The sequence below is a fragment of the Brienomyrus brachyistius genome, chromosome 5 (genome assembly GCF_023856365.1).
Source record: "Brienomyrus brachyistius isolate T26 chromosome 5, BBRACH_0.4, whole genome shotgun sequence".
In the NCBI taxonomy this organism is placed as follows: domain Eukaryota; kingdom Metazoa; phylum Chordata; class Actinopteri; order Osteoglossiformes; family Mormyridae; genus Brienomyrus; species Brienomyrus brachyistius.
Genome location: NC_064537.1, coordinates 7,395,231 through 7,415,238, shown reverse-complemented (window position 1 = coordinate 7,415,238; position 20,008 = coordinate 7,395,231). Strand labels below are relative to the sequence as shown.

Below are 20,008 nucleotides of genomic sequence, written 5' to 3'. Positions count from 1 at the left end.
GGAAAATATCACAGAGTTTGCCCTGTGTCGTAAATGTCTGGTGACATAGTTTAGGACATTTTAAGTGCTGAGGTATCTGAGATTCCTCGAACACGCTGAGTATGGACAGCATTTTCACATCTACAGCTTTGCCTCTTGTGAAACATACCATTCTGAGATATCTCCTCAAAATCCGCCTTTCCGTCAGTGAGTCGTCAGCGTGTGTGACAAACCTGTTGTGGCGTTTTCGGTAAGATATGGACCATCCAGGAAGGTACGCACAACGTACAGTAGAAATATTTTGGATTTCATTTAATTAGCTGATGCTTTTGTGCATTTTTGAGAAAGCAGTGACAGACAGTGACAGACAGTGCCTGGAGCAAATGACGGATAAAGGTTTTTCTCAGGAGAGCCGCTCTGCTGACCCTGGGATCTGAACCACAGTCAGGGTGTCCGAACATGCCTCCTCCATGCCTATGTGTTACACACACAAAGGAAACACGCTGCCCACTAGCAGAATCAGCACATACAGAGAAAATAACGCAGATCCTTTAGAAATTCCAGAACAACAACACTAGTGGCTGCAACTGAGCAGCAATGCATTTTGTTTCCTGAAAATTATTCTGCTACTTCTGGTAAGACGTTTCATTATTGTTTTATTTCAATGAAATCCCAGATATGAATTAATTCAGATTTAATTGCCTGTCTGTTGAGGATCTCAATGCGTATCGTTTTGTGACTTCAGGGTTTAGCAATCAGCAGACTAGAACGCAGACAACGGGCAGCCTTCCGCAGCTCCAGCTAGAATAAAACAAAGCTCATAAAACAATGTAACAGTCGTATATGGAAAAGCGTTTCAATTTGCACGGGAGGCAAGTCGTTCGTGAAATCACTGTGACCCTCAGCTGCAGAAGTGGCTTTTGAAAATTGATAGGCTTTTTGCTAGTTTCACTGACATTTTTTATAAAACCTTTTGAGAGAGAACAAAGCCAGCAATTTTTAAGATACACAATAAACACATTCTACAAATAACTAAATGACGTGTCGCAATGGCCTGGCTGAGGCTGAACGAGTGAATGAAAGCATGCAAATACAATCCTGCAAACACACACACACACACACACACACGTCGGGTAAACATATCTTTATGGGGACCGTTCATTCATTTCTATGGGAAAAATGCTAACGCTAACAACTTTAACCCCTATCCAGCCCTAACCATAACCATAAGTAACCAAGCAAAATCAAAATAAAAGCATTTTTATTTTTTTCATTGCAGTCACAGATTTTTATTAAATTGAGGTTTCCCTTATGGGGACCAGGAAACACAGGAAACTGGTCCCCATAAGGGAAAGAAAACAGGTATTCATCACGTTGTGGGGACATTGTGTCCCCATAAGGTAAGGTATACCTGCTCTCACACACACACACACACCAAACCTTTTGTCTCCTTCAATTAACTGTGGGATTATGCTATCCATGCAATATAACCAAAATGTTTACTTTTTGAAGGATTCATTATTAAAATTAGGTTTATCTTTTTTTTTTAGCATTTTAGCATTCGCTAAGCCAACGGCTTCTACCTGATGAGACTTGGCAGCTCTCCATATAACTAAAAACCTCAAATCATCTCAAGGTGCCCTTGAGGTAGTCATTTAAAAAACGAAATGTTCAGATACCCTTGCCCTTGCACCTCAGCTAGATGAAATTTCTACAGGAACCATATCAGCCCAATTTTCCACCATGTTTTGAGACAAACACTAATATGGTGAATGACATGGTTACCATTTTAAATTTAGACTCGGCAAAAGTCCCCAGCCAGAAAAACTAATGCATAAAATTTACAGGACGGCTGTGTTAAACAAATTGAACAAATTAAAATGTAATTTCTCTGTAACCTCTTTTTTCAGTGTCTGTTCGCCTTTACTTAAATCGTTCCTTGTACAGACCTCTTGTGAAATACTAGAAAATTAATCAAGAGTCTAATGAATTCGGGCCAAATACCATATCTCCGGCACGTTCTGTCCTATCGATCGAAGACTCCTACTAAAATCTTTATCCACCTCAGTTAAATGCAAGCCATTTAGAAAGTCTGAATTCGCACATCCCTGCTGCCTTGGCCACAATCTTATCTTCGCTGAGATCCCTCTGCATCGCATTGTAAAACTATCAGTCATGACCCTGTCATTCGTTGCTAAACCACAACAGCTTAATCGAAAATGTTTTCCTTTTCACCTGAGTAAATGTGATGAAAATCATAGTCACAAAATAACATGATATGCACAGCCCTTAAATCACTGGATGTTTCAGCACAAAACATTCACAGAAGTGGACCTTGTATACAAGCAAGTACATTTGCATGTGTATGGGAGGGACGTGTCCTTACCAATATTGTGAGAAAACTATGTGGTTTACGGGAACAGGAATGAGAGGCTTTAATTAATTTAACTTTAATTAAAAGTGGCTGACAATTTGTTAATGAATGTAACGCTACTTAACCCAGGATAGGGCACCGACCCATCTCAGAGCACTCGCATTCCCACCCACGGGCAATTTAGCAGCTCCAGTTCACCTTTATATGTTTTGGGACTGGCGGGGGGGCATGTAAACTCCACACTCGTAAAGCCAGGCAGGGACTCAAACCCCAAGCTTGAAACTGTATGTATTCGTGTAAATATTCTATTACAGTTTTGTAGTAGGATTATGCTTTTATTGTGTGCAAAATTATGGACTTTGTTAGGTTTGAAAGGAGGTGACAACAATGACTGAATTTTTTTTGAAGGAAAGTGTGTATCACGCTTCCCTTTGAAGTGATGTGAACTTGAGAACCTAACTAACCCTAAGCCGTCTGCTGTGGGTTAGGCCAGTCAAATGCAGACATGCTATCAAGTGTCTGTTTCGTGTGTTTACGTGACTCTTGGAGCTAAGCTGTTTCGCTGAGCTACGTCACGCAACGTTGCTAATGTTTTGTAATCGGCGGGATGTCGCAGGGGAAGGTGAAGCGGGTCACGAGGTCCTCTGGTTTCGGCACGACGCAGCCGTGTGTGGTCTCTCGCAATTCTACGCTCCTCCGATGACTCCTTTCAGCGTGACTTCTGGATATAGCTTAAGTATGGCTGTCATCGAGAGCAAAATGTTTTCAGAGATCACAGATATCGTTTGCGAGTCGCATTAGACCCTGAGGAATATTTATGATCTAATAATATCTTATGTCGCCTCTGCAACTGTCTCTGTTTATCCCATAATAATAATTCAAGCAGTACTTAGTCCTCTCTTTTTGTGTACATAAAACATGTCAAATATTTTCTAGAATTTCAGGGATTATTTACAGATAAAACACGACATGCATTGCTGACAGCATGCCTGGCATCAAAACAAAAAGGCAGAAGTTTAAAATATCTATATAACCATTAATGGAGACTCTGTAAATATATGTATGACATTCCGCCAAGCAGACACACTGTTAGCTATTATACAGTGAACTGAACAGGTGCATTTCTTACACGAGTGGCTTCTGAACAACTGTGGTTATAATTCTTTCCCTGGCTTTGTTTCATTGTCTGTTTTGATTCTTCCCATGTTCATGTAAGTTTGCTTAACACACTCTGGTTTCGCAAAACTACCGTTATTGTGTGTGCACACTGTGATGGACTTGTATCCCTTACGGAGTGTGTTCATCCCTTGGCTTTGTGCTATAGGCAACTGACTTGAGCTGACTGTGTATTTCATGCATTTCCAAAGTAGATGGATGGATGGATGGATGGTTAAACCAGTGCCAAATTCTGAAAGCAGGGAATTACAACACTTTTAAGATCTTAGGAAGTCCAGGTTCCTGATGGAAGTTTACTTCTGAAATTGATTTTTCTGGTCACGGAGTCCCTTGAGGTGATAAGTGATTAGCCATTACTACTGTTTGCTGAGCTCTGATTGGATAGGAATGCATATCCAATGAAGTGGAACCACCAAACCTCAATGATCCAACAATCTGTCAGCGGTATATCAATGGTGTTGGCCGGCTTTGCAAGTCTGTCTGCTTCATATTTCAAGAGCCCTCCTAAGCCGATTTTGCGAACAGTGCTCAGGTAAGGAGAGATTTGGAGATGTGAGGTGTTTCAGATCTCTGATAAGGATTAAAAGAAGTTTCTTGGCCTGGAGGTTTCTGAGCAAGTGGTTGGGTTGGGATTCTTTGGCCACCACTCATTATGGAACCTAAGCCAAATGTGCTCTCAATGGTGACCCTGGCGGCTGTCACCAAACTGCAGCCTGACATGTTTGGATATGAATGTGCTGGAGCCAGAATGGCCGTTTGTATCGTTCCTGGGGAACCATGAAGCCGTTCGAATTTTATTAGCGACACAGATTGGGTTCCAGGGCAAAGCTTGAAAAAGTGCGCTCCTCTAAGGTATTGTTTGAAGTAGGGGGCAATGTACTTGGGCCTTTAAAAGGATCTTTTCAGGTAGGCCGTAAACCGATCCTGGGCCTTTCCTACGTAGGGTGTGCCCAGGTTTCTCTGTTATTCCTGAGGGACCGAACTGGGGGATGTGGGTAATGGAGAAAAAAGGGAAGCAGCTGGTAACTGGGACTCGCAGAAGAATGGCGGTAACCCGAGACGTCTGAGAACGGAAAATAAATAAATAAATGCCTTAATGAAGGTGGCGTTTTGTCCCGTTAATTGTAAGTCTCCCCAAACCAGAGAAGACTGAGAAATGCAGGAAAAGTGTCAGCTTTGCTGCAGAGTGTTTCTTCAGCAAAACATCAGCTCGCATTCATCATGCAGATTATGTATTTATGCATGTATTCAAATATATTAATGAAAAGCTTTACATCATGAATGAATACAGCCTCATACTGAATAATCAGCAGCATATTTGCAATTTTAATTCCATGCACCCAAAAAGTTCACCTTTTGAGTTCCACATTTATCTGGGTGCGAATGACATTGAGTAATAGTGTTCCTGGTAAATTCCGTTTGCCTCGTTGAATTTACTGCCAAAAAAAAAATCAGGTTATAAACCGCGGCGCTTGGAAAAGTTATTAAAAAGAATGAAAGATGAGAGCTGGAGAACAATCATAACATTATTTTAGTTGCCTAGCAAACGTCTTGGTCCAAAACTGTTTATACAGCATACAAACTCCCAAATTACACAGAACAGATACTTTTTACTGACATAGCTTAGAAGAAAATAAAACTCTACGTGAATTATAATAGTATGCATATAGTTTAGGTGACAATATTTCTAATATATGTGGTTTACGTGATATTCTTGTCACGGAGTTATTCCCTGAACCTGTGAGGGATAAAAAAAAATCTTTCCCACGGTTTTGAGCAACCTGTCCGGCATGAATGGTCCACCTCTGTGAAGACCTCTTCCATGAACGCAGCTTAGGAGAACATACAGGTGGATACAAAGAATCCCCTTTTATAAAGCAAAGCAGTAACGCACCGCTTGCATTTCAAATTCAAAGTCTTATTTTTCCCACCTATAGGGTCTCGTATCTTATTTATGTCAGGATATGTATACAGAGCTATTCTGTCGTTATATAATACACATAGTGCAAAGTGTTTCATGAACATGTGACAGCATTGGAGTTTGTAAGGGCATCGCTTAACCGATGCTCGACCGGACTGGTCCACCTGTCAGAGACCTGGCAGCCCCCGGCTTTGCGGCTCCGGCCGGCGCCGTCAGCGGCGGGGGGGCGGAGTGCTCGCCAGCCCGCTCCACCCAGAGCCGCCGCCTCCTTCCCCATACCGGCAGCGCAGCACAAGTGACAGGTAGGACGGTCTGTCCCCGTTTCGACTGGCCAGGATCCGGTAACAGGCAAAGCGCCTTAATTGTTACTGGAGCAGGCAGAATAGCAGCTCATAGACATATAATAATGTATGGTACAGGATCATTTATATAGCCTATATTACAGAGGCTGTAAAACTAATCAATTTCTAAAGAATGGAAACTGGAAATTGTGAGCTACCATCGCCTGTCTCATTGCACCGAGAAATAAAAGAAACTGGTCCAGTTATATGTACTGAATAGTATACGAATAATCCGATTATGCGTTTACGGTTTACCATCGGTGGTTTCCTTACATATTCATTATAATCTCTAAAACATACTTTAACGCACATAATCCAAAAGTTAGACAATCGCACCTGGCAATTAAGTTGCCAGTCGGGTGCGCGCCAGCATGGCTTTTGAAACCCTGAGATCCGTTATCTATAAAGCGAATTTATCGTTTTCTCCCTATTTCCTGTTTTTGGAGCCAGTTGTTTCTTGCGCTCGTCGTCGCGCTAAATACCCAGCAGAGGCGGCGTGTTTCTCTCTAAAGGACGCGGCTGATAGTTGATTAAATTGATCGCCCGCGGTTGTTTCATTCGGGATGTTTATTAAGAATGCTTTCCGTGCCCTTTCCGGGGCCACCTTGACCTTTTTTATAATCCTGCTCTTGGACTTACAACTGCGGACACGGAAACCCCCAAGGCCCTATGGTGCGTCTCTCCGAGGCGGCTTCGCGCATCCCCGGCGGAACGCGGAGTCCCACCCGGAGGGGATACCAGGTCTGCGGTGGGGTCATCAGAGCTCGGACAAGCCCCCCCAGGCCCTAAGTAAGAACAGTTTGGATTCTGCCAACTCAAACCTACAGCTCAAAGACATCTTCATCGCGGTGAAGACCACTGGCAGATTTCACCGCACTCGCCTGGCTCTGCTGTTGGACACCTGGATTTCCAAGACCAAGGAGCACGTGAGTAGTTAGAGTTACTCCCCTGGAAATGAACTTTAATTATACACAACCTTCAAAATATTCAAGGTCATGGTCACATTTGTATCAAACATTAAAAATACGGTTATTTGGCTCAGTCCAAAGTCAGCGCAAGTTTTACATATCTTAAATAATATTAAAGGAATATGAACACAAACTAAAGCAAGGTCTCTTATGTCTGGAAAAAAATATTGAACAGGACATCTGCTCGTCTATCTAATGAAAATGAAACTTGTTACTGGAGGTAGGTGTTTGATATAGAAATTTAGTCAGGGTAGAAGAACAAGTCAGCAGTTAATATGTACAAAGAACACCAGTATCGTGACTTTTTTTGGTCCTGCTTCTGGTATTGGTTGTAGCAGAATGGCAATTTTATAATGTTTAAGGGGGTTGTACATTCTGCTTTTGAGGTAACGTGCTTTATCCGTGTCCCACTGCCCAGTAACGTTCTGCGTGAGGCTGTCCCTCCGTTGCCATCCTGGCCCGTTCTGAAACGACAGGATGCTACGTGAGGCAGCCTCTCCATCGAGATAAAAAAAAAGCCAGTCTGAGTCATCGTATCGAATTCTAAGGCCACGCTACGGGCGTCTTGGCAGTTGCCTGAACGGACTGGCCCTTAGGCCAAAGAGAAGTGTGAGCCAGCTCTGTCTGGGGGACAGACAGTCATGGTGCCCTCTCCCCAGCCTCCTCAGCGGTGCACCAGGGGGCGGGGGTAAAGCCACAAGCTGGCTGAATGTTGAATGCAGCAGCAGGCATATTTGGGGCGTCAGATTGGTGGCTTCCTGTTGTGTGCGTGTCTGTGTGTGTGTGTGTGTTTTTTTTCACCAAGCTGTTTCTCTTTCTGTAGTCTTGCTCTGACTCTGAGTCTGAGTCTGCGATAGACAATGAAGAGTCTTATGGACCATTCACCAGTTCGATTGCCACCAGCCATGCCTTTGTTGAGCTCTTACTCATAGACACATCTTGTCTTAATTTTTGGACCCGGCTGATCTTGGGTCTTGTTTGGCTGGTAGATTTCGTCCCTTACCCAAAAATCTTAAATTTATCACAGCAGTTGGGCTGTGATAAGATAAGACTTGGTTAGTCCGGATATTAAGGTCCTCTGAGTTTAATGGACAGTCCGAAAAGTCAAGGATCACACCACAGAGCCACAGCTTACTTGCAAAAATTGATTTTTGGTTCTTACTGTCGTCAAGCTGAGAGCGCAGCAATGCGGCTCTAGTGCTGAAGGACAGTGTAAGGGGACCTGAGCTTGGGGTTTCCTGTAAACATGATGCCTTTCACTATTTCTGGGTGAATGTTTGAGCCCCCCCCTGCCCACTCGTAGGCTTTCGTGTGAAGGCAGGAGGAAGTCGCCACCTGGAGCTCGGCGTCGCACACAATGACAGAACGGAAGCAGTGCAGAAAAGGGGAAGCCTACTAGGACAAAGCAAAAGGTCAACACCCACGCACGGGCTGGAATGGGGGGGGTTCCTGCTTATCAAGTCACTTTTGGATACATTTAGATTTTAGTCTCGGTGTTTGATGCATTTGGGTAAAAAATATGCTGTTTTCGTTGCATGGCTCTTCCATTTATGATGAGAAATAATGTTGAATATTTATTGTGCATGGTCCAAATTTTTTGCACAACGGCAGCATTTTATTACAGTGTTTGCATGAATTTAGGTGTCAGGGGCGCGTGTTGTACGTGTGACTACATTTCCCACAATCCTCCTTGTCTTTCTGCAGTGACCTCATTTGATGTCATCACTTGTACCTTGCGTTTTGAATGGTTGTTCCCTTTTTTCCTGCAGCTGATTGGTGATTTTTTTTTTGTTTTGTGTTTTTTCTCAGTAAGGCCTTGTGGAGAATTCTCATCATTTTTACTGGAATGTGTATGAACCCTTGAATCTGACTGGCGATCGATTAGTGAGCCTCCATCTCCCCAAGTATCTGTTTGTGACAAAGCCAGTAAGGACTCTAAAGCCTAGTTCAAACTTCACTTTGCCCGGGGCACTTTTGGGCTGCGGATGGTCATACTCCCATTTATACTCATAAATCTCATATTTATACTACATTTAGTCACGGTCGGTGCAAGCATACAGCAGTGATATTCCACCAGACCAGCAGGGGGCAGATATATTGCAAATACAAGCTTGACAATGAAAGGGGTAAACTTTTTATGAACAGTTTTAAAGCTGCTAGTTTAAGTTTAGGTGGTTTTACAATAAAACAGCATACCGCAACATTTTCAAATCCCAAATTATTAAAGCGAAATTAGCTGAAATACATGGCAAATTTTACCACCCAGATTTCAAAACTGAGAAATCCGTATGTGGTCATATAATGTACAGACAGTATAAATGATCAGGACAGTAAACATTAGATACACAGATACCTCCCTACGTCCTACAATAGATCTTCTTCATCTGCTCTTTTTTGGTTGCCGTTGGCTCTGTGACAGTCACTGCTGCTGCCTACAGCAAACACCTAGTTAATTCCCTTGCCCATGTGCAGTTAACACCACTGATGCACAAGACAGGTGCAGAAATTTCCGGAAGGGCCGGTCTAATGATGGCCAGTTGGTGGTAGAATGTACCAAGGGTGACTTTGGGAGGAGGGGTGGATATGAAATTGCGGCCGCTTTAAAACAAAGTCTTGGGCTGTTTTTGGTTGTCAGTCCACCGCTGCAGCCAGATGTAAAAAAGCCCACTGGGCTATGCACCCCTGATGACGAGATTTGTCGACACGCGTGGAAAAGTGAAGTATGGATTAAGCCGGCTTCATCTGTGCAACTTGGAATTCTGGGAAGTCAATCGGCCAACCTGATGATTTGCGCTGCATGTGCCTGGTGGGTCTAAAAACAAAAGGTTTCTAAAAGAAGTCTTTAGTGGACCATAGCTTACTGGGTTCAAATGATCAGCGAAGGGTGGAATGTGCCCTCCAGCTTTTGACAAAAGTTTCAGCTCTAGCTGGGATTCGATTGAGATCAGTTCGATCCAGACAGTCAAACACATCCTCCTCCCAGGACACACAAGAACACCACCATTCCCCTCCCCCCCCCACCCACTAGAGGCTATGAGTGCCACCTAGATTGCGTAGCTGTTGAGCAGAATCTACATACATAACAACAGCCTAAGAGCTCAGCAGAAGTATGCTGGTCATTCTGCTGTTCTTATGGTGACCACCAGGGGGAGCACCTGGCCAAAGCAGTATCGGCCATTGGCGAGTGTGCCAGGCTGGCCCTGCCTGACGCTGAATGCGATGCGGGAATGTGAGGATGCGTGACTTCCCTAAGCACGCCAGTGATCATCTCTCTTTTTAACCTCACCGCAGACCTACATCTTCACAGACACCCGGGATGAAGAGTACAGCTTGAAAGGTAGGATATCAGTCATTAAATACTCAAAAGCACTGGGGGGGCCTGCATCCTCTGTGTCCCTGTTCTGAGACGTGTGACCGTGAGCGAATGCGTGTGTGTGTGTGTGAGTTTGAAGCCGACCTCACCTTCTCTGTTCAGGTAAACCTTCTGCTGTGTGTCTGGCTCAGATTCAGAGACTGATATAGGAGGGCAGATGCGAGGGCTGCTTTCACACGCTGCCTCTCCATCACGCCCATGACACTCTCGCTGTCCTTCTCCCAAAACCGATGTATCTGCTTGTCCTCTCTGCCGCCGCGGAGACCTGAACCGTACCCCCCCTCAACACCAAGGCATCAAAAGTCACATCTCAGTCGTAGTGTCTTACCTAAATTTTATTTTCCAAAAGCCAATTTCTTGTTAACTGTTGCGCCCCCTGCTGTTTGCCCTTAAGCATTGAATTTTAACCCCCCCACCCATTTTCCTTGCATGCAGGGTTTAACATCGTCATCACTAACTGCTCGCCCGAGCACAGTCACCAGGCGCTGTCCTGCAAGATGTCCGCAGAGTACGACGCTTTCATGGCCTCCGACAAAAAGTGAGTCTCGCCGTCGCCACCCTGTGGTAGCCTGCCGTCATCACGCCCCTATGCCACTTGCTCTGCGTGAATGTGCTCCATCACTCGGGACTGTGGCCAACCGACTCTGGGCTGGTCTGAGGTGGCTTTATTATGTTTTGTTATCAAAATTGTATTTAGTTTTTTTTTTTACAGGTGAAGCTTAAGATAATTGATAAACACGAACAGCATTATTGAAAAAACAGCGTATAAAGGGTTTGCATTTTCCATTTAATCCCCCTCCAGCTGTCAGGCTTTTCTTGTTCTGCCTTTGTTCCATTAATTGACAGTACATGCACCTGCCCCTAATGAGGCCTCACTCTGTCACATCTATCTGGGCGGGGGGGGGGCGGGTTTGTTCTCCGTGCGATTTTGATTTAAAACTGCTGGCAGTGTGAAATGAATCGGGCCCGAGGGTGTGAGATGCCCCAGGTAATTGAATGTGTGAATGTAAGTGTCCTGGCTGGATGTGTGTCGGAAAATGGGCGGATTATTCTGCATATACATCAAAATTGCTTTTCTGTAGTCATTATGGTAGCAGCTTTCAGGGAGAGCCACTGCCTGACCTTGAATCAGGTACCTTACCCCCCCCCTCCCCGCCACGTCATGCCCCCCCCCCAGATGGCTGTGCCACGTGGATGACGACAACTACATGAACCCAAAGGCGCTGCTCCCCCTGCTGGCTGCCTTCCCACCCAACAGCGACATCTACGTGGGCAAACCCAGCTTGGACCGGCCAATCAGAGCCCACGAGCTTCTGGAAAACAATCAGACGGTGGGTCGCGTGGCCCCTGCTTAAGTGTTGTGGCGGCCCGTTGTGTGGTGGGAAACGTGAGCCTGTGATTGCTGTCTCATCACCGGTCGATCTCCGCGTACCTGTCAGACGCCCCCGACTATGTCACTGCTCTTCAAAGCGGATATTTGGATTCCAGCTTGGTTATTTTTCTTCCTCTGTGATGGATAGACTGGGCCGCCTGCCTGTCTTTGGTTAATGCCTCCAGGTACTGTTGTTAATGGTGCCCCTCACAGGAATGACAGATTTAGAATATAAACAGATAAGTCAATGGTACACTATATTGCCAAAAGTATTGGGACACCTGCCTTTACACACACGTGAACTTTAATGACATCCCATTCTTAATACATAGGCTTTAATATGGAGTTGGCCCACTCTTTGCACCTATGACAGCTTCAACTCTTCTGGGAAGGCTGTCCACAAGGTTTGGGAGTGTGTTTATGGGAATTTTTCCAGGAGAGCATTTGTGAGGTTAGGCATTGATGTTGGATGAGAAGGCCTGGCTCACAGTCTCTGCTCTAAGTCATCCCAAAGGTGTTCTATTGGGTTGAGGTCAGGTCGCTGTGCAGGCCTGTCAAGTTCCTCCAGACCAGGCTCGTTTATCCATGTTCTTATTGACCTTGGTTTGTGCACTGGTGCACAGTCATGTTGGAACAGGAAGGGGCCATTTGGTCAAACTGTTCCCACAAAGTTGGGAGCCAAACCTAGACTCATCCATTGGATTTCCAGGCGCAGAAGCTTCATTCATCACTGCATAGAACACGTCTCCACTGCTCTAGAGTCCAGTGGCGGCATGTTTTACACCACTGCATCTGATGCTTTGCATTGCACTTGGTGATGCAAGGCTTAGATGCAGCTGCTCGGCCATGGAAACCCATTCCATGAGGTTCTCTATGCCCTGTTCTTGAGCTGAGGGCCGCAAGAAGTTTGGAGGCCTGTAGCTATCGACCCTGCTGTCAGGTGGTGACTACTGCACTCTGTGCGCCTCAGCATGCGCTGCCCCCACTCTGTGATTTTACATGACCTACCACTTCGTGGCTGAGTTGCTATTATTCCCAAATACATCCATCTTTGTTATAATATCATTAACCGTTGACCGTGGAATATTTAGCAACGAGGAAATGTCACAAATGGACGTATTGCACCGGTAGCATCCTGTCACGGTACCATGCTTGAATTCACTGAGCTCCTGAGAGCAACCCATTCTTTCACAAAAGTTTGTAGAAGCAGTCTGCACGCCTAGGTGCTTGATTTTATACACCTGTGGCTATGGAAGTGATTGGAACACCTGAATATAATGATTTGGAGGGGTGTCCAAAAACATTTGGCAATATATTGTAACTTGGTGTTTTACTTGGAGATTTTTACAATAGACACACAGTGGTTCTGACTCTGCGCCTGTTGTGTTTATTGTCGAATCTCCAAGTTAATCAGAAGACAGCACTGCTTTGCCCTCCCCCCCCCACAATGTTCTCCCATCTTCCTGAGTCCCCCCCCCCCCCCAAGCCTGAGTGTCACTTTCAGTCGACCTGATTAAGATGCAGGCCCCGGTTCATGGGGACCATTGGGAATTAGCAGAAGGGTGACGCACAGCCAGCTGGTTTGGTCTCCAGATGGGCAGGCGAGTGCGTCGGAAGTCTGCCGGTGTGAAATGTGGTAGCTGGTACACAGGGACAGCACCCCAGGGCTGTCAGGTAGCAAACGTTGCCTTATCCTCCGGGGGGAGGGTCCTATTCATTCCTCTCCAGCGTTCAAAGAGAAAGAGGAGACGACGTAACATTGAAGATATTCATTCCCCTTGTTCTTAGGATTTTTTTTTTCCAAATTAGCAGCCACCGAGGCCATGGGAATCGCTGTCCTCGTGTAGGATTGTCTCAGCTCTCACCCGATTGGCTGCGGGAGGTTAATTGGTCGGGGCATTCTGCACGGTTAGGTGTGAAGGCTGGCCTCTGCTTCCCTCCTCACACACCCTAACCCTCTCTCACACACTTTTGTGAAAAAAAGCCTATTTCTGCACCCCGTGTTTCCAGAAAGAAGTGGAGTTCTGGTTTGCTACGGGAGGTGCGGGTTTCTGTGTGAGTCGCACGCTGGCTGAGAAAATGGCCCCCTGGGCGAGGTGAGAGATGAGCCGCTTCGTGCCTCAGAATCCCAGCTCCAGAAGGGGGCGCACTGTCACACACAGACTGCCCCACACACAGACTGCTGCACACACAGACTGCCGCACACACAGACTGCCGCACACACAGTCTGCCGCACACACAGTCTGCCGCGCACACAGTCTGCCGCGCACACACTGCCACGCACACACAGACTGCCGCGCACACACAGACTGCCGCACACAGACTGCCGCACACAGACTGCCGAACACACAGACTGCCGAACACACAGACTGCCGCACACACACTGCCACGCACACACAGACAGGCACAGATACACAGACATAGACACACACACACACACATATAGTAAAAATGTTCAAATTAAAATCCTTCTGACCTGGACCGGTAACTGGGTCAGTCACATAGCCTGTTTGATCACAGACAGTCTGCCTGTCTGCATTCAGTGGCCCCAGGTTCGAGCAGACCTCAGCTGCTATCCGGCTGCCGGACGACTGCACGGTGGGCTTCATCGTGGAGCGGAGGCTGGGCGTCTCTCTGGTTCACAGCCCCCTGTTCCACTCCCACCTGGAGAACCTGCAGCTGCTCTTGGCCAGTCACATCCCTCGACAGGTTAGAGTCGCCGCGGACCCATGTCACCAGCCATTGGCTGGGAATTCCTTGATTGGCTCAGGAAATCACCTATAATAGCGTTACTCGCCTCCTCTCATTGGTTGCTAGGCTCACTCAGGGGTTCTCATTGGTTCTCAGTCTCGGCTTCTCTGAGTCACCGCTTAATTTTCATGAATCGTTATAATCTCACAAACTTGTGCTCGCATAGATCAAAATTCAATGATACACACTGTCACTTTGTCACTCGTGCACCACGAGCTCGATGTATATCTGCCACTCATCCGTTCATCTTTCATATTGACATTTTTGATCACATATTAACTCGCCATTTCTCGACACTACACAAGACTCCCATGAAAGGTGCATAGAGGGCGGAGCCGCTACTTGCCTGCGTTCCTCGTCAGCTCTGGGTGCTCACAGGCGCATGGCTGTGAAATGCACTGTGGGCTGGTGTAGTGCTGGACCTCTGAGGGTGTCTGAACCTTACTGTGATCCAAAGGTGACTCTCAGCTACGGCTTCTTTGAGAACAAGATGAACAGCGTGGAGCTGAAAGGAATCTTCTCCGTGGACGACGATCCTTCTAGGTTAGGCCCGGGTCCTTCACCCCTATTTACTTATACCTTCTCATGCTCACCCTCATTGGTTGCCGTGCTGACTAATTTATTCCCTCTCTCACTGTCATTGGTTCACACTGTTTTACTCGCTCACTCTGATTGGTTGTCGTGTTTCACTTCACTTGCTCACTTTTATCGGTTCCTGCCTTCATTGGCCCCATTGGATCTTCATTTTCCCGTGCCGCCTCCTTCCTTTGAAGTTGCAGTAGAATGTGCCGGAACACAGCCATGTCCTGTTTCATATAAATGCAAAATTTATTCTTGAAGACTCTAATATGTTTTGCTGTATCTCGGTGATGGATTTTAGCGGCAGACTTGTAAGACTATAATGGCGTTTTTACTAGCGAGAAGCTCACCTGCACCATCTGCAGGTGGTCAGACTTAAGGGGTTTCTTCTACCTACCAAGATGAAGCCAGAGTGTCCAAGGAATAAAGCAGATGCTTTTCACTTTAATCGTATCCATGGGAGTAACTCTGTGACCTGATTACATTTGCAGATTCAAGACTCTCCATTGTCTGCTGTACCCACTGACACACTGGTGTCCTTGATGTGGACCCTCCAAACCTGCCAGGGGGGGGGACTGGAGAAGGGCAGTGTGGGGGGGGGGCATGATGGGGTTGTCATCGATGTTCCAGAACTGGCCCTAGTGTCCCCTACCTTTGGAGCTTCTGAAATGCTGAAACGGAGAACCTGCATTCAAGAGGAAGTTCCCCTGGGTTCCCTCTCCAAGCAGAGAGAGCTGTGCGTTGGCTGTCAGCTGAGCCCTCTGCAGGCATGTCTGTCCAGGATGGGACAGTGTAGCACTTGCTGATCGCTTCATCCAAGCCTGCTGTGATCCTCCCTCGTCTGCTGTCTTTCACTGTGTCGTGAGCCTGGACTTACTGCTACAGCTAACAAGAGAGAAAATTAGCATTGATAGGGACTGAACAATGGAGAGGTGTGAGGCGCTGTGCATTGTGGGACAGTGGAGCATTGTGGGAGATGGTGGAGCATTATGGGAGGGTGCAGAGCACTATGGGAAAGGATGTGGCCGTGTGGGGCAGATGTGTTCTCCACATCTGATATCATCGTTCCCTAATCATCATTACCATCATTGAATGGACCTGCTCCCTCAAAAACGTGATACGTACAGCACAAGACCTTGACACTGAGTCCAAGATGTGGCCATGCACAGTTTTTATACATGTGGTGATCTTCTCTACTGTGACCTGGATCGATCCTGGATCATGTCCTTAACATGCCACACCGGTCTCAGCACAGATGATGTCACAATGTCTGTGAAATGAACACATTGTTAAGAATTCGCGCATTGGCACTAATCGTTTGTAACGCCTGTGTGTGGCTGATCAGTTAGTAACTCACCATGCTATTAAACTATGTTGTTTTTTTTTACCATGCGAGTCTGCTGTGTGCAATTTCATCGATTCGTCTTGGGTGTTGTTCAGTGCCAGCTCAGGACCGAGTATGAGAGCTGATAGTTTGAGGTCTCGAGACTCCGCCCTCGAGTGGTGACTCGACCTTCAGTTCTGCGAGGTGGGTATGTCTGGCTTCAGCACTGCTTTCAAACAGCAAGCGTTGCGTTTTGGTTCTGATAATTTTGCAGTGAGAATCCCTCTGGCTGGCAAACGGTGAGATCTGACAGGACAGCGTTGTTTAATACGAGGCGGGGCGGGTGGGTGGAATATCAGAAAGAAAAAATGAAGAGACCATTTCTGAGGACAGGAAGATGAATGAGGTGGGAGAATTCAGGCGCTGGGGTTACCGGCTGAAATGAAACCCAACACGCCGAGTTTCGATGTTTTCGCGGATGAGGGATGGGCGGAGCCTCGTTGCAGATTCATGCAGCTTCTCCCCAAAGGTCTTCACGTCAATGCATGCATAGCTTGCTGAAATATGCGGAGGTATTTCTCTTGAAAAATGGACCTTGGCTGTGTTGGGAGGCCGTGCAAAAATCATGAAATCGATACATTACTCAGAGTCCCGCTGTGCAGCCTACCCACCCCACCCGCAAAGCGCCCCCATCTGGTCGGTGTTGAGACTGCAGGCTGGTGGCTCATCTAAGATTGAGAGCAAAATGCTTTTTACCAAATCCTGGGAAACAAAGGGACCCCCAGAGCAGCAGTGACACTCTGGACTGGATCCACAGACACCCCCTGTGGGTCAGATATAATACTCAATAAAAGAGAGATCCGTGGGGATCCCTGTCACCCACCAGCCGTGTTTCAGAGGGGAGGCTTTTAACTGCTGCCTATTTACAGGATGGGGCACGTGGGTGGGTGTTCTTAAATTAGGCAACCAAGCTGCTGCTATTAGCTATAGGGGCAATGCTAGGGTTTTTAAAAGTCGGGGGCATAAGAGGGGCCAACCTTATCACTAGCCAGTGTTATGTTTTGAGTTTGAGAGTGATGGGGAGGGGGCACCCCAGGGTCTAAACAGGTATCAGTTGTGACCCCAACCCCGACTGGCTACATTAGTGAGAGTTTTGGGAGGGAGGTGTGGAAATGACCTTGAAATGTGGGTATAAGTCCGATATCAAGTAGGGGGGGCAGTGAGTATGATTTCTAACAGTATGGGATGGTAGGTACCAGCCTGTCCACACTGAGTGCCATGTGGAGGGGGGGGGGGGGCGAGTGTGAATGCTGATTAATTGGAGATGGAAATGACTGTTTGGGGTGGGCGGTGGGTGGAGGCCAGTGCTACCTAGAGAAGGGGCACCATCGCGCACGAGAGAGAGAGAGAGAGAGAAGAAGAGAGGGTTCTGATCTGTTCCAGGACGTAGCCTGCAGGCGCTGTGGATGGTGGTGGGGGGGCTGGCGATTTCACACAACCGCGAGCAAATGCTTCAGCGCACCGAGGAGTCATGGGTAAAAAGGTGAGAAACGCGGGAGCAGAAGGGAAGCGCAGGCAGGCTCCCCTTCTCACCGAAATATCACATCACATTAGAGCCGCGCTGTCTGTCCTATCTGAGCGTCTATTTAATCTCGGAATTACCGCAGCAGGTAGAATCGCCGCTTCGTGGCTCCAAGGTCATGGCTGCAAATTCAAGCTCAGCTCAGTGTCTGGAGTTTCAATATCCCCAATCACCGTGTGTCACGGAGCTGAAGGTGAAGCGGCGATGCACTGTGTGATGCACTCAGCGCGCGTCTCTGAGAGGCCCCTGCATTGCATGGTGAACCACCCTTTATGGAATAGGCTGTAGGTTCTGGGGACACTGACTGGAAAATTTTAACGTGAAGAATGACCAAGACATCGTGACCCTGGTTAGGGAAGATGGATGGATGGACAGGTGGATTGACGGATGATAAATTGTTGATTTTAAAAGCATGCGATGTCCAGAGACCCTGCAGACCCTTGAAATGTGTGACATCAACCTGCAGAACCCTAACATGCAAGTGATCTGCAAATGATCTTGCCTACAATGGTGAGCCCCCCCCCCCCCCCCCCCAACACAGCTGGTGCAATTTATCGTGTACCAAGCCAAGGATGGAGCAATAGCACAGCTATGTCCTGCTCTCATGGTCATGGGTTCAAATCCTGCCTCCACCCTCTATGTATGAAGTTTGCATGTCTAGTGTTTGCATATCGTCTTGGCTCCCTCTGTCTGTTCCAGTGTTCTCCTGCAGACCAAAGCCTTGCAGCTCAGGAAGTTTTATCTATAAACTGGTGAGATCTTCCCCTCCCCCGGTTAGGGCATTACAGTGACAAAAGGTTGCTGATGTTGGAGGTGACGCAGTGCAGAGCAGTGCCAAGCTGCCCCGTGAAGTTTATTTATAGGTGGAGGTTTGGGGCAGAGTTTAAAAAACTTCCAATGTCATTAGATGGAAAATCCTCCTGGGGAATTAGGCTATCGCCACGGGAGCCTGCATTTGTTATTCTGCTAATATGTATTTATATTGTCATTTGTGTTATTGATTGCTTCTTGTTAGTCGTTGCCCACATAATGGGGGGGGGGGCACTTCAGTGCTTTGCCCATTGAGACAGTAAGGGAGCCTCTCATTCTCTGGATCTTCAGCCTCTGCCGCCTACTTCTTCACTTCCAGCAGCTCCAGCGAATCAAAAAAGTCCGAAGCAAAAAAAAAAGATCTGCGATGGGAGTCAGATCCAATCAAATCAAATCACTCTTATCGTCACGTCGACAGGACAAGTCAGCTGGCGAGTGAAAGACTTGGGTCATGAGTTTTCTATTAGCAGTGCAGCACGTTAAATAAGTACAAGCTGCCCCACAGTCTGCACTCTACATATGCACAAGGGGTTACACTATAATAGACAACACTGTATAGATACAATACGCCACAGAGCAGATAGATACACCAGCTAGCGTGGAACCCCCTGCTGTGCAGCAGAAGGTATGGTCTCAGGATACATAGTCAGCACCCCCCCCCCCCCCAGTGTGGAAAAACTGTAAACATCACTGTCTATGTGCATCTTTTTCTCAGATAGACAGAGAATGAGATGCCACAGGAATTCCAAGTGACAGATGGCTGGAGGGGTGGATTGCGGGGGGGGGGGGGGGGGGGGGGGGGGGAGCAGGGAGATTCCTTCAATAAAAACACAGAGTAAATGGAAAGGAGTCATGCTGGGAAATGGGGGTGACACTGTTTGTGAACACTAGGTGGCAGCACTTGATCACACGTGCAGATGGATTGATCGCTTATTGCCTGTTTGTAATCCATACCCATGGAGGCTGATTTAAGTGCAAGGCAGCGCTGAGTGCTTCTGTTTTAAAGCAGAAGATTCTGCCCTTCTTATTGTTCATGGGTGCTTGGGATGGTTCAAATGCTTTATAGCAGCCTTAGGGGGCAGCAGACAGATGCCAGGTACGCAGCGTCCAGCTGTGGGGAGAGGCTCCACCCACCCTCCTGTGGAAGAGGTGGCCTCCTGCCCAGTTGCCTGGGGAACGGCAGCGGCCAGAGGCATCACCGGCTGGCGTCACCCTGGGGGGGCAGCCCAGAGCGAGGCCTCCTGTTCCACTGAACGTGACAAAGAATGGCATGCTTGGGTGACCCCCTTCCACTGGGGCTACGGGGTTGTGACCAGATAACTGTGTCCACCGATGTCATTCGTAAATGTCTGCCTAAATACCCATCGTATTAACAGTCTTGTTAACGCATCAAGTCAGTTGTCGAGGCTGAAATCCAAAGCATGTCCTTTACCTCCCGTACGAAGGCTTATTCTTCAT

General features: G+C 47.1%; 1 protein-coding gene across 5 annotated transcripts; it reads left to right on the top strand.

Annotated features, from left to right (window-relative positions):
* Window positions 1-5,717: 5,717 nt before the first annotated feature.
* Window positions 5,718-16,224, top strand: mfng (MFNG O-fucosylpeptide 3-beta-N-acetylglucosaminyltransferase). Of its 5 annotated transcripts, none has more exons than XM_049015291.1 (9): window positions 5,718-5,752; window positions 6,456-6,717; window positions 10,051-10,096; window positions 10,568-10,670; window positions 11,310-11,463; window positions 13,515-13,600; window positions 14,048-14,213; window positions 14,713-14,798; window positions 15,326-16,224. In XM_049015291.1, exons 4-9 carry the CDS (start codon window positions 10,630-10,632, stop codon window positions 15,375-15,377), a joined length of 585 nt encoding a protein of 194 aa, XP_048871248.1. In that variant the 5' UTR covers window positions 5,718-5,752; window positions 6,456-6,717; window positions 10,051-10,096; window positions 10,568-10,629; the 3' UTR covers window positions 15,378-16,224. The 5 variants fall into 5 exon arrangements, with proteins under 5 accessions (XP_048871248.1, XP_048871244.1, XP_048871245.1 ...); XM_049015290.1 differs by lacking the exon at window positions 5,718-5,752 and adding an exon at window positions 8,063-8,171 and having other exon boundaries at window positions 6,581-6,717; XM_049015287.1 differs by having other exon boundaries at window positions 5,721-6,717.
* Window positions 16,225-20,008: the final 3,784 nt, after the last annotated feature.

Coding starts and splice junctions, on each gene's coding strand:
- mfng (XM_049015287.1), top strand. CDS start 6,355: ATGTTTATTAAGAATGCTTTCCGTGCCCTTTCCGGGGCCACCTTGACC. Junction 10,097..10,567: donor TGAAGAGTACAGCTTGAAAG/GTAGGATATCAG, acceptor CCTTGCATGCAG/GGTTTAACATCGTCATCACT. Junction 14,799..15,325: donor GTGGACGACGATCCTTCTAG/GTTAGGCCCGGG, acceptor TTACATTTGCAG/ATTCAAGACTCTCCATTGTC.